The 14295-nt window shown below is 41.3% G+C and overlaps 1 protein-coding gene across 3 annotated transcripts in view; it reads left to right on the top strand.

Annotated features, from left to right (window-relative positions):
* UBAC2 (UBA domain containing 2) overlaps positions 1–14295 on the top strand; it is a 166060-nt gene that overhangs the window by 144945 nt on the left and 6820 nt on the right. The window contains exon 8 of one of the 3 annotated variants that reach the window (XM_026493532.4): positions 6783–6905. The exons of 1 other annotated variant lie outside the window; for it this stretch is intronic. In XM_026493532.4, coding sequence (XP_026349317.1) covers positions 6783–6905 — 123 coding nt within the window. Of the gene's footprint in view, positions 1–6782; positions 7820–14295 lie in introns of those variants that run through there. One more of the 3 variants, XM_057307420.1, reaches the window with a different exon arrangement.

Raw genomic sequence — 14295 nt, 5'->3', positions numbered from 1 at the left:
GTAGTCCTGATAGTTTATTTTTGCTTTTATTTCCCTTGCTTCAGGAGACATATCTAGGAAATGTAACTACAGCCAATGTTAGAGAAGTTATTGCCTGTGCTCTCTTCTAGGATTTTTGTGGTTTCAGGTCACACATTTGGGTCTTTAATCCATTTTGAGTTTATTTTTGTGTATGGCATATGAAAGTGGTCCAGTTTCATTCTTTTGCATGTAGCTGTCCAGTTTTCCCAACACCATTTGTTGAAGAGATTGTCTTTTTTCCATTGTATATTCTTTCCTCCTTTGCAAAGATTAATTGACCACATAATTTTGGATTCCTTTCTGGTCTTTCTATTGTGTTCCATTGACCTATGTGTCTGTTTTTGTGCCAGTCCCATACTGCTTTGCTTACTACAACTTTATGATAACTCCATTTTTGTTTTTGTTTTATTTTTCAAGATTGCTTTGGTTATTCGGGGTCTTTTGTGGTTCCATACAAATTTTAGGGTTGGTTGGTCTAGTTCTGTGAAAAATGCTGTTGGTAGTTTGGAGATTACATTAAATCTGTGGACTGCTTTGGGTAGTATAGACATTTTAACAATATTTGTTCTTCCAATCCATGAGCATGGAATGTTTTTCCATTTCTTTGTGTCATCTAGATCTTTTTATTTTTAAAAATAAACTGATTTTTGTATATAGTGAAGTAAAGGTCTAGTTTTCTCTTTTTCCATACAGCCAGTTGTCCTACTGCTGTTCATTAAATGGCGTGTCCTGTTCCTGCTGACTTGTAATGTCTGCTTTATCATAGGCCAAGTGCCAGTGTTTACTTCTAATTCCCAGACACTCTCTCCTGTCTCTAATAGTAGGTCCATTAGGACTGGTGCTGGTAGTGAAAAATCCTCCCTTATTATACTTCTTCAAAATATTCGTGTTTAGTTTTGACCCTTAATTCAACTTGACGTTGTCTAGTATCACCAAAACACACCCACACACTTTTGAATTTTGAGTCTATAGCAGTTAGGAATAGGTTTAGCTCCATATGACAGAAAACACAAAATAACAAAGTTTTTAAAGGCAGAAGTTTGTTTCTCATGTGGAAGAAGTGCTGACATTGACAGGCCTGGCCTGGTGAGGCAGGGGCATGACGTTGCGGGGCCAGGCTCCTTTCCTCTGGCTGCTACTCTGTCCTCGGCACAGGGCTTCCACCTCCCTGCCCCCAGTGGCTGCTTGAACTCCAGGAAGCAGTAGCAACCATTCAGGAAGAGCGCATCCCCGCCTCTCAGGTCTTCCAGAAATCCTGTTCGCTCCTCTCTTTACATAGTACTGTTGACAGAACCGAGTCCATGTGGCTGGAGCTGAGAAATGTAGGAACCACGTTTCACACACACACAGAAAACCCTATTTTTAAAGAAAAGGGAATATGGATATGAGCCAGCCAGTGGTCTTTGCTGCCGATGAAATCGACAGCGCCTGAGCAGACCACAGTGTTGAGTCTTTGCAGGCAGGACTGTGTGGAGTCTCTTCACTTAGGTCTTCCAGTATCCTTCAGTCGAGTTTATTGATGTGAAATGTTGGGGTCTGCCTGGGAGCAAAGGGTCAAGAAAGAAATGAGATGTCTTTGGTGCAAAAAAGATGGTTTTCTTAAAGCACAGGGACAGGACCTATGGGCAGAAAGAGCTGCACTGGGGTTGTGAGGAGGGACCGGTTATATACTTTCAAATTGGGAGGGGCTTAGGGATAGCAGAAATGTCTAAGGAATTGGGAAGCAAGGTTTCCAGGACCTGGAGGGTCATTTACTATTGTCTAGTAAAACCTTAGTCACGAGACCTGCCAGGTGGATATCAGTGGGCCATATGTTTGGAGGATGATTGCTAACATATATCTTGGTGGGGCGGTGGCAGCAGCGGGGGGGGGGAGGAAGATAAAGGAAATTTTCAAAGGAATTTTTATATACTAAGGAAGACTTACAGGATACTGGAGGTGGGGCTGATGTCAAGTTAAGGTTGCCTTTTGCTTCTAGCAAAGTATTGACATTGAGGCAGTTGAGTTCCTGGAGGAAGGTCACTCTGCCTCCCCCAAGCTTTGTCAGTGGACCATAAGTTGTAAGGAAGTTTACCTAAAATATCTTTTACCTTTGCTCTCCACATTTTCTCCATAGAGTACTTGCACATCTTTTGTTAGATTTAATTCCTAAGTACTTAAGTAGTTTTTATTTCTGTTTGTAAATAGTTATTTTTTATACTTGCATTTTCGAAATGATCACGATAGAGGACTGTTACTGATACCTTTGTGTCTTGTAGTCTCTTATTCTCATTTTCTAAGTAGACAGTTATCGTGTGTAAATTATGGCAGTTTTGTTTTTCTTTTCATCATTCTGTATTTTCTTTCATAGTTAGTTTGGGCCTCATCATCCTATGACTTGTATTGAATGCAAGAGGTGGTAATAGGCATTCAGTCTGTTAATGTGTGAATTACATTACTGTATTTTCTGAGATTTCTGGGATAAATCCTAATATAGTACATTATTTCAGACAAGATGATTATTTTTTAATCATTGTTGGCTTGAGTTTACTAGTATTTTATTTAGAATTATTATATCTGTCCACAAATGGAAAACAAATTGTCTTACAATTTTTCTTTTTTGTAATGGCCTTGCCTGGTTTTGGAAATTGAAAACAATGTTATATAGCCTCAAAAAATTAGGTGGGGAGCTTTCCCTCTTTTTCTCTTCTCAAGAACAATGTCTATAAGATAGTGTGTCCTTAAAAGTTACGTAGACTTCACCTATAGATTTTTGGTGGGAAGATTTTTTTTTAGTATTATTTCAATTACATTAATGGCTAAAATTAGTCCACTTTTCTCTTTTTGTAGCTTTATATGGAAGTATACATAGAAATAAACATTACTTATATAAATGTACTTTCTTGTGCTTTATTTAACATTATATTTGAGAGATTCATTTATATTGCTACATATAATTGTAGTTTGTTCATTTTAACTGCTGTACAATTTTATATTATGTGATTACACCATAATTTATCCATTTCACTTAGTGCACATTTGGGTAGTTTTCAGTCTCTTCCTGTTACAAATGATGCCACGGAGAACGTTCAAATCCATGCCTTTTGGTGGACGTGCATTTGCATCTCTGTTGTCTAGGAGCAGAGTTGCTGAGGTAGCATGTGTGTTCAGCTTTGGTAGATGCTCCTGAACGGTTTTCAAAAATGATTACCAATTTTTGTTTCTTCTTGAGTCAGTTTTAGTAAGTTATATTTTTCCTAGAAAGTAATCTATTTCATCAAAGCTATTGGTATGAATGAAGTATTATGTTTTTTTAATGTCTGCCATGATATCTCTTGTATTATTCCTAATACTATTTATGGTCCTTTCTTTGTCTTCTCATCAAGGTTGCCAGTTTTTCCATTTTACTTGACTTTTCAAACAACCAACATTCAGGGTGCCTGGGTGGCTCAGTCGATTAAGGGCCTGGCTCTTGATTTCGGCTCAGGTTACGATCTCAGGGTCGTGGGATCAAGCCCCACATTGGGCTCTGTGCTCAGCTCCTCCCCATCGCTCATGCTCTCTCTCTCTTGCACTCTCTCTTCCTCTCTCTAACATAAATAAAATCTTTAAAAAAAAAAAAAAAACAGCCAACGTTGGATTATGTCTTTATTTTCCACTTTATTAACATCTGCTCCCAGCTTTCTCAACTAGCATCTGCTCTCATTCTTTCTAATTTCTTTAGATTATTATTACTTTATCTAACTTCTTGAATATACTTAACTCTTTGTCAGTCTTCATTTTCTTTAAGCTCAATATTTTAAAATTCTATCAACTGTTTAATTCTATCCCACCAGCTTTGATAAGTAATAATCTCAATTTTATTCACTTTTTTAAAAAGATTTTATTTATTTGAGAGAGAGAGAGAGAGCGAACATGCACACACGAGTGGAGGGCAGGGCAGAGGGAGAAGGGGAGAGAGAGAATCTCAAGCAGACTCCATGCTGAGCGTGGAGCCTGATGTGGGGCTCAGTCTCAAGACCCTGAAACCATGACCTGAGCCAAAAGCAAGAGTCAGATGCTTAACCAGCTGCACCACCGAGGAGCCCCTCAATTTTATCCACTTTTAGTTATATTCTAATATCCATTATGATTTTTTCTATTTTTTATTTCCAGTGTTAATTTTTGTTTGTTTTGTATTAACTGTAATTTTGATAATTGATTTCACATTTATTTGCATTGTGGTCAGAAAATACAGTCTGTTTTGGTGTTTGTGGACATTTCATACAGGACTTAGTACACAGTCACTTTTCATAAATATGTATAATAAAAAATGTATATTCTCTATATACTGAGTACAAGCTATATACACCCACTTATACAAACTTGCTATTTAGGTTCTGTATTATTTTTTGTCTGCCTGATCTATCAGTAGATGCTATTAAGTATATGTCTGGATGTTTCCTCTCCTCTGTTAGTTCTTTTAAATAATTCTGATGTGGGGCACCTGGGTGGCTCAGTCAGTTGGGCGTCTGACTCTTGATTTTGGCTCAGGTCTATGGTCTCGGGTTGTGGTATTGAGCCCCATGTTGGGCTCTGCACTCAGCATGAAGTCTGCTTGTCCTTCTCCCTCTGCTCCTCCCGGCCACTCGCTCTCTCTTTCTCTCTCTCTCTCTCTCTCAAATCAATAAATAAAATATTTTAAAAATAATAATACTGATGCATCAGAGTGATTTTATCTCCAGTAATGCCTGTTTTGCCCTTGAGGTCTAATTTATTTGACATGAATATAGTGATATGACATAGCTTTCTTCTGTTAGTACTTCTCTGATATTTCTTTTTCCATCCAGTTGCCTGTGTTTCTATAGATGTTTCAGGCTTGTTGTTGGAGGTGGGTAGGAGACATTTCAAAGTGGAGTTGTCCATGTATATTTATTATGATCACTAGCACATTTGAATTTCTACCAGTATCTAAAACAATTTTGTATAATGTCTCTCTTTTTAATTTCCCTAATTTTTTCAAATCTTTTTTTAAATAATACCTTACTTTTTTTGAAGTCTTCCTTCTGTATCTTAGTCATTTCAAAACTTCTGAAATTATAGTCGTTTTCAGGTTGTTATAAATATAAGTTTGGGGGCCGCCTCGGTGAGTCAGTCAATTAAACATCTGCCTTCGGCTGAGGTCATGATCCCAGGGCCCTGGGATTGAGCCCCATGTCAGGCTCTCTGCTCAGCAGGGAGCCTGCTTCTCCCTCTGCCCTTCCCCTGCTCGTAGGCTTGCACATGCTCTCTCTCTTTCTCTTTCTCTCAAATAAAATCTTAAAAATTTAAGTTCTTGGGGATCTAATCCTCCTATTTATTATGCATACTGACTCTTATGATGGGTTTTTTCCTCATAAGTTTTGAATATTGTATTCTAAGTGTTTCCCAATTGGAGTTTTATCTGTAAATTCCATGTAATCCCAGGGTAGGGGGTGGTCCTCAGGAGTCATTTTACATCTTCTGCTTGGCTTCTCGGGTATATCCAACTATATCCCAGAACCAGTTCTTATGTAATTTTTGATAGGTTCTTAAAACACATATTTGTGTAACTTCAACCTCAGATTTCTCATTTCTTAATTCTCAGGCAGGCCAAGATTCCTGCCCTCTCCCTCAGCTCACCTTTTGGATTTGTTTTTTTCTCATCTTCTCTTTCACTGAGGGTGTTGCCATTTGAGGGTTGTGGTTTTATGTAGGTAATGAGCTCAGAGTCACTACCTCTTTCATACCCGAGGCCTCATCGCCTGAACCCAAATAGGTGATAAAACCAAATGGTTCTAGGTTAGAAGGATGTGCTTACCTTTGACCCCCACCCTTGTTACTGTTCAGGTTTTCCAGCGCTTGTTTCTGGCACCTTGGGACCTCCATTTCTCCCTTTTATGTTCAGCTGTGCATGTGAAATATTTTTTTGTTTAGCATTTTTAGATGTTTATAGTAGGAAAATTTTCATGTTGTCTTAATCTGTAATTTTCCTAAATCTAGAAATAGGTTTAAATTGATAAACTAAAATATTGGCAGATAGCTAAAAACATGAATTTTTTAGAAACATCATGCTGTGCACATGCACATTTTTCTTCACATGGTGGCTTTTTTCTTCACTGATGACATAGAAGAAGCAAGAAATGACTTTTCCATCAATCTGAGTCATCCATAGAGCCACTCAAGAGGCCAGTTCTGATCCTTACTTCCATACCTCTTGTCCCTGTGTGTGGGTTTGCCTTCGTATGCTCTCCCTGTCCCTCAAGCCTGCAGACTCCCTCCAGTAAGCATGCTCAGAATTTACTTCAATAAAAGAAGAAGGAAGAAAGGGCGAAGGAGAGGCATGGGAGGAGGAGCATTGTAAAGAGCGGCCGTAGAGGCTCCTGGTTGCCAGCAGTGAATTAGCCCTCTCTCTGTGTCGTCTTCCCTGTCCCATCCGGCAGAGCCCTGAGCTCCTCAGGGGCCAGAGGAGGTGGGACGGGGTCAGTGGGGCTGAAGTTAGGAATGTCTGTGTGCCTCCTCCGTTGCTGTCCAGAGCCAAGTTGCACAAATAACTCTGGCAGAACCATTAACCTTCTTTCTCTCTGGGCTCCTCCCACAGGCTGTTGAGTTCATCCCGTTGGTTGAGGGGGTGTGATACTCTGGAGTTTGGAATGCTTGCATTCAGCAGATCAATATACCATTTCCCAATCTATGGATGTGACTTCATTGCAAGAGAAAGCCCTTCCAAGCATAAAGATGGTTCTCCTTCTGTGTTTGATCACTGTGTATTGGTCTGTTTTTAGGGAGGAATGATCAACTGGAATCGTCTTTTCCCTCCTTTACGTCAGCGACGAAATATAAACTATCAGGATGGTCGGCGGTCTGAACAGCAAGCATCTCCCCCTCTCGAGGTTTCTGAGGAGCAGGTAATCAGTAGCACTGGTACTTCTCCTCAACCTGGGTTTCAGCCTGGAAGCAGTTTTGCTGAACAACACTTGAAAGAAATCAAGCATATAAATACAGAGCTTTTGATGATGGTTAACCTGCTGCTGGTAACAGTGATAGACAATTGGGCCTTTATTGGCTGCTGGGGGTCTCACAAGTTTGAGGAAGGCATGATTTGAAAAAAAAAAAAAAATTGTGGTCACTTATTTTGAAATCTATAATACTTTATATATACAGGGAGCTACTGACATTTGTTCTGTATAAGGGCTTGGAGAGAACAAGACAAGGACGGGGAGGGAGTGGAGCCTCTCTGGGTATAGCTTTTGTATGGTTTTGACTTAGGAATCAGGTTAATGTTTTACATATTCAAAAAGCAAATCAACAATAGGGACAACCATAAACTAAAACTGCTCCAACTGTATTTTAAATGAATAACATAATCATAGGAGAGAGGGAAAAATTAATTTTAGTAACTTTTGAACATAATATACCCACAGTCTAAAGAAAAAAAAGAATTGCAGAGAAATCTTAAGCTTTTTCTAGGTTTCTGTTCACAGTAGTATGAGCACAGCAATTCTGAAATTAAGTTGTATGTATTGTAGATTTGAGCAAATGAGAAAATAGGTTGATCTTACTGTGGAAGAAGGAAAATACAAATTCAGAACAGGGGAGAGCAAGGAAGAACCCTGTGGGGTTGGATTGGAATTAGAGGTATCAGCTTAAACTCATGATTTAATAAGTGTGTGTGTGTGTGTGTGTGTGTGTGTGTGTGTACATACATGTGTCTTAGCTCTGTCAGCCTGAAGCAGTCAGAAGCAATGGCATCCCAGTAGCACTAACCACACCTATTGCCCAGATCTAATTTCTAGTTTCTGTTGGTCCACTGACAGAAATGAGCCTCTTTTTTTTTTTTTTTTTTTAAGATTTTATTTATTTATGTGACAGAGAGACAGCCAGCGAGAGAGGGAACACAAGCAGGGGGAGTGGGAGAGGAAGAAGCAGGCTCCCAGCGGAGGAGCCCAATGTGGGGCTCCATCCCGGAACGCCGGGATCACTCCCTGAGCCGAAGGCAGACGCTTAACGACTGCGCTACCCAGGCGCCCCAGAAATGAGCCTCTTTAGAGAAATGAAATGTTTGGTCACAGGCCCAGGGTTGTGAAGGAACAAGACGACCCTGGACCACCGTACAAGGACTTAAGGAAGTGCTCCATAACTAAGAGAGCAGGCCCCAAGGACACCAGAGCCAGCTTGAGGGGGTCCCACTGACCAAATTGGGGAACATAATATTTGGGTATCAAAATAAATAAGGACGGGGCACCTAGCTGGTACAGTCAATTAAGCAACTTTTGATATCGGTTCAGGTCATGATCCTAGGGTTGTGAGATCGAGCCCTGTGTCAGGCTTTGCGCTCAGCACAGAGTCTACCCCTCCCACACACACACATGCGCACACGCTCTCTCTCTCTCTCTCTAAAAAAAAATAAATGCTTTAAATAAATAAGGACAGTACTTAATATAATCCACTGGACAGGGGGTAATCCATGAGTTCATACTGATATTAGGAGATGTATGTATACATACATACGTATATGTGTATATATATATGTGTGTATATCTACAAAGGAAAAGGAATGTAAAGTAATAAATAAGGAATGATGGATGGTATTAGAAAATCATAATTTTGCAACTATCAGAGCAAAAATCAATTTAGATATAAATCATCAATACATGAAGAAGAACGGGCTGTTTCTGTAATCTCAAAGTATCTCCCCACAAGTTGCTTATTAATTATCAAGGGAAAACAGTTAACTGTACAATGGGGAAATTGGACACCAGCTTAACCAAGCTATCAGAATCAGAATAGCAGTAATGGACCAAAGAGGCATGTGGGGGCAAAAATCCATAACTTTGATCATAAAGAAAAATCAGATAAACCCAATTGGAGGGACATAATATAAAATACATGACCCATTTTCTTCAACAATATGGAGGTCACAAGCTGTTCCAGATTAGAGACTAAGGAGGCACATTAATGACTTGTCGGGCGTGACCCTGGACTCTGCTCTGTACCAGAAAACGTTGGTGAACCAACATGTTAGAGTCAGTTGGTGCAGCTGGACTATGGATTAGATCATAGTTTTATATTAATGTTAAGTGTCAGGGACTTGGTATCTCTATGGACTGTGGTTAGGAAAGAATATTCTTGTTAAAAAGTACACATACTGAAGTACTAAGGGGTAAAGGGACATGGTGTATGCGACTTCATCTCACCTGTTTCAGAAAAGAATAAGAGAGAGAGTGTGTGTAGACAGAAAGCAGCAGGGGCAAAGTAATGGTGATCTGGATGAAGAGAAACTGAGTTCTTGGTATTGTTCTTGAAACTTATTCTATAAGTTTGAAATTATTTGAAACCAGAAAGTTAAAAACATCTGTGTAAAGTTCCGAGCATTGCAGTAACAACACTTTGAAATGTCCTTCTGCATATGTTGCTTTCTTCTCATCAAACAAATCAAGGGCGGCATTTCATAGCTGGTCACACCAGCCAGGCTGTCACCTTCCCTGTCCCCAGAGTACATAAAGGTCCCTCAGACCCAGGGCACCCAGTCTGGCGGGGCTCCCACTGCCACCCTGCATTAGGCCACCATAAACACCTTGGAAAGAAGCTAGTTGAATGTGCCTGATGAATTGATCCAGCTTTTCCTCTTACAACTTCTCACTCAGACTGATCGTTTTAGTAGCTCCTCAGGACTGAGAGGTGGAGGAAGGAGTCAGTTCTCTTCCACCTCCATTAAAGAATTTCTAGAAAAATGGTATCCCCAAAGATATGAAAATAAAGCCCAATAACTCAGCCTTTTGTAAGATATCTATGGTAACAGATTAAAAAATTAAGCTAATGCTCTCCAATTCAGGTAAAAAGAAGTAGAGTTCTGTTCTATTACTGTTTACTTGCTAGAACCACAAGTCACATTCCTCACAGAGCAGCCGTTAAGGATATGAGGTATTTAAAGGTGAGACGGTTCTTAGTGTTGGCACTTTGAAACAGAAGTGTCAAAACACGGCAATAAGAAGAATGTGTGTAATTGAAGTCTTCAGGGTGTTTTAATGAATCATTTTCCTTGATCTTCCCAGAATGGTAACAGGTTAACACGTTGTCAGTGTCCGTTTCAACAGCATTTACTTCCTTGCTCTGGTACGAAGAGATGTAAATACATCAGAGGCTATTTTTAACATACGCTTCCTTATTCACTGATTTTCTAAACCTTGTTTCTTGTGTTTCTTGATGACCCTGAACATGGCCATTACAGACTGTGGTTTCATTAAAACATAGAGCCTTCCCTGGGCGTTGTTTGTCGTGGGCTCTCGGCAGCTCTTGTGATCAGTTAGCCAAACTGCAGAAGAGAAAAAAAGTGTTCTTGCCCTCAGGATGTTTACAGTTACATTTAGAAATGTATAGTTAACATATATAATCTCTTGGTTAGTTTGTTGAGGCTAGACACTATCTAAAATAATAATTGTTAGGGGCGCCTGGGTGGCGCAGTCGTTAAAGGTCTGCCTTTGGCTCAAGGCGTGATCCCAGCGTTCTAGGATCGAGCCCCACATCAGGCTCCTCCGCTGGGAGCCTGCTTCTCCCTCTCCCACTCCCCCTGCTTGTGTTCCCTCTCTTGCTGGCTGTCTCTATCTCTGTCAAATAAATAAATAAAATCTTTTTTTTTAAAATTAAATAAATAAATAAATAAATAAATAAATAAAATAATATTTGTTAGTAAGTAGTCAAATAACTTGAATGAACAAGACCTCTTTATGCTTAATTCTTCAGTTAAATGTGCTGTTATCTTCTTTATTTAAGTATCAGAGTCATGCTATTCATTGCATTACAAAACAATAATTTTTTGAACCAAGAACAATAAAAATGATTGAGGTTTTTCTGATGTAAAAAAATACTTGAGGAATTTTAGTGAGTCCTTTAAGATAGGAAAGCAAGGAATATTTTAAGAAAGACTGTGCATCTCTTATTAAATCTAGTAATAGACATATAGCCATGGAAGAATTTTGCCACTTTTTCTGCTTTTTGCTGTTGTTGTTTCTGGATTTTTATTTCTTCCCAACCTACTTTTACTGTTTTTCACTGAGTCGACTCACAACACCTTTGCCAGTTCATTGGCCTTTGAAGATGCCGTCCTAGCCCCTTTTAAGAATCTGTCGAAACCAAGCACCACCCTATCAGAACTCTTTTTAATAAAATGTGCTCAAATGTCTACTATTTAAAAAATAAGTATATATATTATTCCGTGTCTTTTTTTCTTTTTAACCAGTGATTCTCATATTACACCTATACTCGAAGTGACAATGAAATTTTGTCCTGTTAGCGTCCTATTTTTTTTTTTTAATCAAAGTAGGAAAAAACTCACCAAGTTTGTCTTTCTCGAACCCTCCCAATCTTAGAAAACGACTCTTCAGTTTTTTCTTAATGGGATACACAAGTAAAATCAGGCCAGGAAATTAAACGGAACTAAACCAAGCTAGGGCTCAACAGAGGGAAGGTAAACTGTTAGGGATTTCAATGTTCCCCCTTCCAGTCACACCACTTTTCCTCCTCATCAGCCAAGAATTACCACCTGTCTGCTCTGCACCAGGCCGGCCACTGGGCTAGGTTCCCGAAATACAGAGATAAATAAGGCATCATTTCCTGCCCTCAAGTGGTGCAGAGCCCGGGGTGGGGAGACAGGCCTGGAGACAGCTCTAGTCAACTCTGCACAAGTGTCCCAGGGCCATGGAACGAAGAAAGGACTGCCAGCGCCGGGTGTGGGGGCAGCGGCGTGTATCAGCGTGTGGCGAGAGGCGCCCTGCGTTTGGGGAAGCACAGGTGGGTGAGGCTGGAGCGGAGGATGACCTGAGGGGCCAGGCAGGCTCCCCAGCAGTGGTGTGAACTTCCACTTCTGTGTTACAGGCATTAAGGAACCGCGGCAGGATCCTAAACGGGGAGTTACGTCATGGGTTCCCCGGAGGGTGGACTACACATGGAGGAAGGAGCATACTGTAACCGTAATGACGTATGTGACTTCTTCCATGCCTGCCCAGGAGATGTGCTTTCAGGTGCTTATGGGGAGACACACAACCACGTAGTACGTTTATAATACATGAGACCTGTCATGCGGTTCCATTCCTGTCCTCTGAAATAGTCATCGGCCCAAGGAGAGAGTGAATGGCTTTCAGCACAGGAGACGCTTCAGTTTTAGCTGATAAATAGCCAAGTGCATTTAGCCTGAGATAAATCTTTTTTTTTTTTTTTAAGATTTTATTTTTATTTATTTGACAGAGATAGAGACAGCCAGCGAGAGAGGGAACACAAGCAGGGGGAGTGGGAGAGGAAGAAGCAGGCTCATAGTGGAGGAGCCTGACGTGGGGCTCGATCCCGTAATGCCGGGATCACGCCCTGAGCCGAAGGCAGACGCTTTAACCGCTGTGCCACCCAGGCGCCCCTAGCCTGAGATAAATCTTAATCTTAGTGAGGTTCTCTTCTCTCTTCCCATCTCAGGAATCTTCACCACTGTCACGGTAAAAACCCGCCTCAACTCCAAATACTCAACGTGACACAAACAATCCCCTTGCTAACATGTTATTTATTCGGGGTACACTTTGTACTTCTGCTCCGTGTGTTTATAATCGCAGCGATTGGGGAATTGGTCCAGCAGTGACTCGAGTTTTGTCTGTTCTCCCCGGTGGATGGTGAGCTTCGTGAGGGCTGGTACCAGCTCTTCCTGTTTTGCACGTGACACGGAGCCTGACACTCACAGGGTGCCCAGCAGTGGTTAGAGCAGGGCTGGATGTGAAGGTGTGGTCAGAAAACACTTGTTTCCACTTACAGATGTGTTAGAGAGTGGTGGTACGTCAGACTTTTCCATCTGAACGCCCAGATTAGAAACACGTTTTCTAAGAGAATACCAAAGCTAAATGCGTTAGAATGAAATATTGTGTGGCAGTCGAATAATTAACCAACTTTTGGGGGTGCCTACTGCTGCTGGGTATTTTAAAAGATACAAGCAGCGGAGCTCATCAAGTCTGTCATGAGGGCCTCCTCAGTACCAAAGTCGGAACAAAGCAGAAATGCAAAACTAAGGGGCCTCTGAGGGGTCTGTAGACGGGCAAGAGCATACAGTCACTCAGCCAACAGCTGTGATCCAAGGGGTTCAGCACTTCTGAGGAGGAGGGGAGTGGGCAGGTGACAATGGAAGAGAGGTGCACTGATGCTGAACTGACCGTGCTCTTGCGGCAGAGTGGCCAAGAGGTCACGTGATCGTTACAGGGAAGGGGAGGGAAGGGCGAGCCATGTCTCCCGTGAGTTCTCTTGGGGTGCACCTCCCGGCAGAGTGTGCACATGGCCCTGGGCAGTTGCCCCCCACGAATGGGCAAGCCAGCATGGCATTGGGTTGGGCATCTTTCAGGTGGGCATCACTTCCTGCAAGTGTCAAAATTTGGGAAGTAAGAACCCCCAAAACCATTTGTTTTTGACACCCTTAGCTAAAGGGAAGTTAAAGAAAACCACAGTCCTACTTGAACAAAACAGCAGACGAGTATTTCACTGAGAGGAATCGCCATACGTTTCATTGGGATGAATGTCCTATTTCACTGGTGTCAAAAAGTAGTTGAATTGCAGATAGAAGGCCAAAGTAGAGTTTCATTTATTCCCTTGAGTAAGAATGGTCTTGAGCTAGTAGGCACACATGTCCCAATCGTGGAGGATTTTTTTAAAGGAAAGGAAAACCATTATGGATTTATCTCCATCTCTGTAGGTTTCTTTTCTTCTTCAGCAGGGTCTCTCTTTAGAAAGCATATTATGGGAAAAACCCATTTTTCCCAAATGGGCCTCATTTGCCTGGCGAGCACTCCTGCACTGCCTGCTCCTGGTCTAGTTCCCGCACTCCGCTGGCCCACTGGAGGCGGAGTTCAAGGTGCTGGGGGACCTTCCATGCACTGAGGCTAGAATTCCAGTGCCGGCCTCTCCTTGCTGTCCCTTACGTTGAACCTTGCCTCTAGAAAGTCAGGCCTTCAGCTACAGAAAACAGGTATGGGGGTGTTCCATTCGGGTACCGTTCATTTCTGTGAATGAGCATTGTGGAAGGCAGGAAATCATAACACACTCTCTGGATGTTAACCCAACTACACCTATTTTTTTAAAGAAATTAGAGAAAAGGATTATTTAGGTGTTTAGACTAGAAACCCAGGTGAAGTCTATTCTGATGTTCTGTGGTGAGTTTTGGATAGAAGCCTCCCGGTGAGGCACAAGCAGAAGGAGCGTACTACTATGCTCCAAAATGGAGAAGGGATGTTGAATGGAATGCTTTCCAGAAAATTCTATGGGACATTTTTTAAG

Source organism: Ursus arctos, unplaced genomic scaffold, assembly GCF_023065955.2.
Source record: "Ursus arctos isolate Adak ecotype North America unplaced genomic scaffold, UrsArc2.0 scaffold_10, whole genome shotgun sequence".
NCBI classification, from domain to species: Eukaryota; Metazoa; Chordata; class Mammalia; order Carnivora; family Ursidae; genus Ursus; species Ursus arctos.
This window is presented reverse-complemented; position numbering and strand designations above follow the sequence as displayed.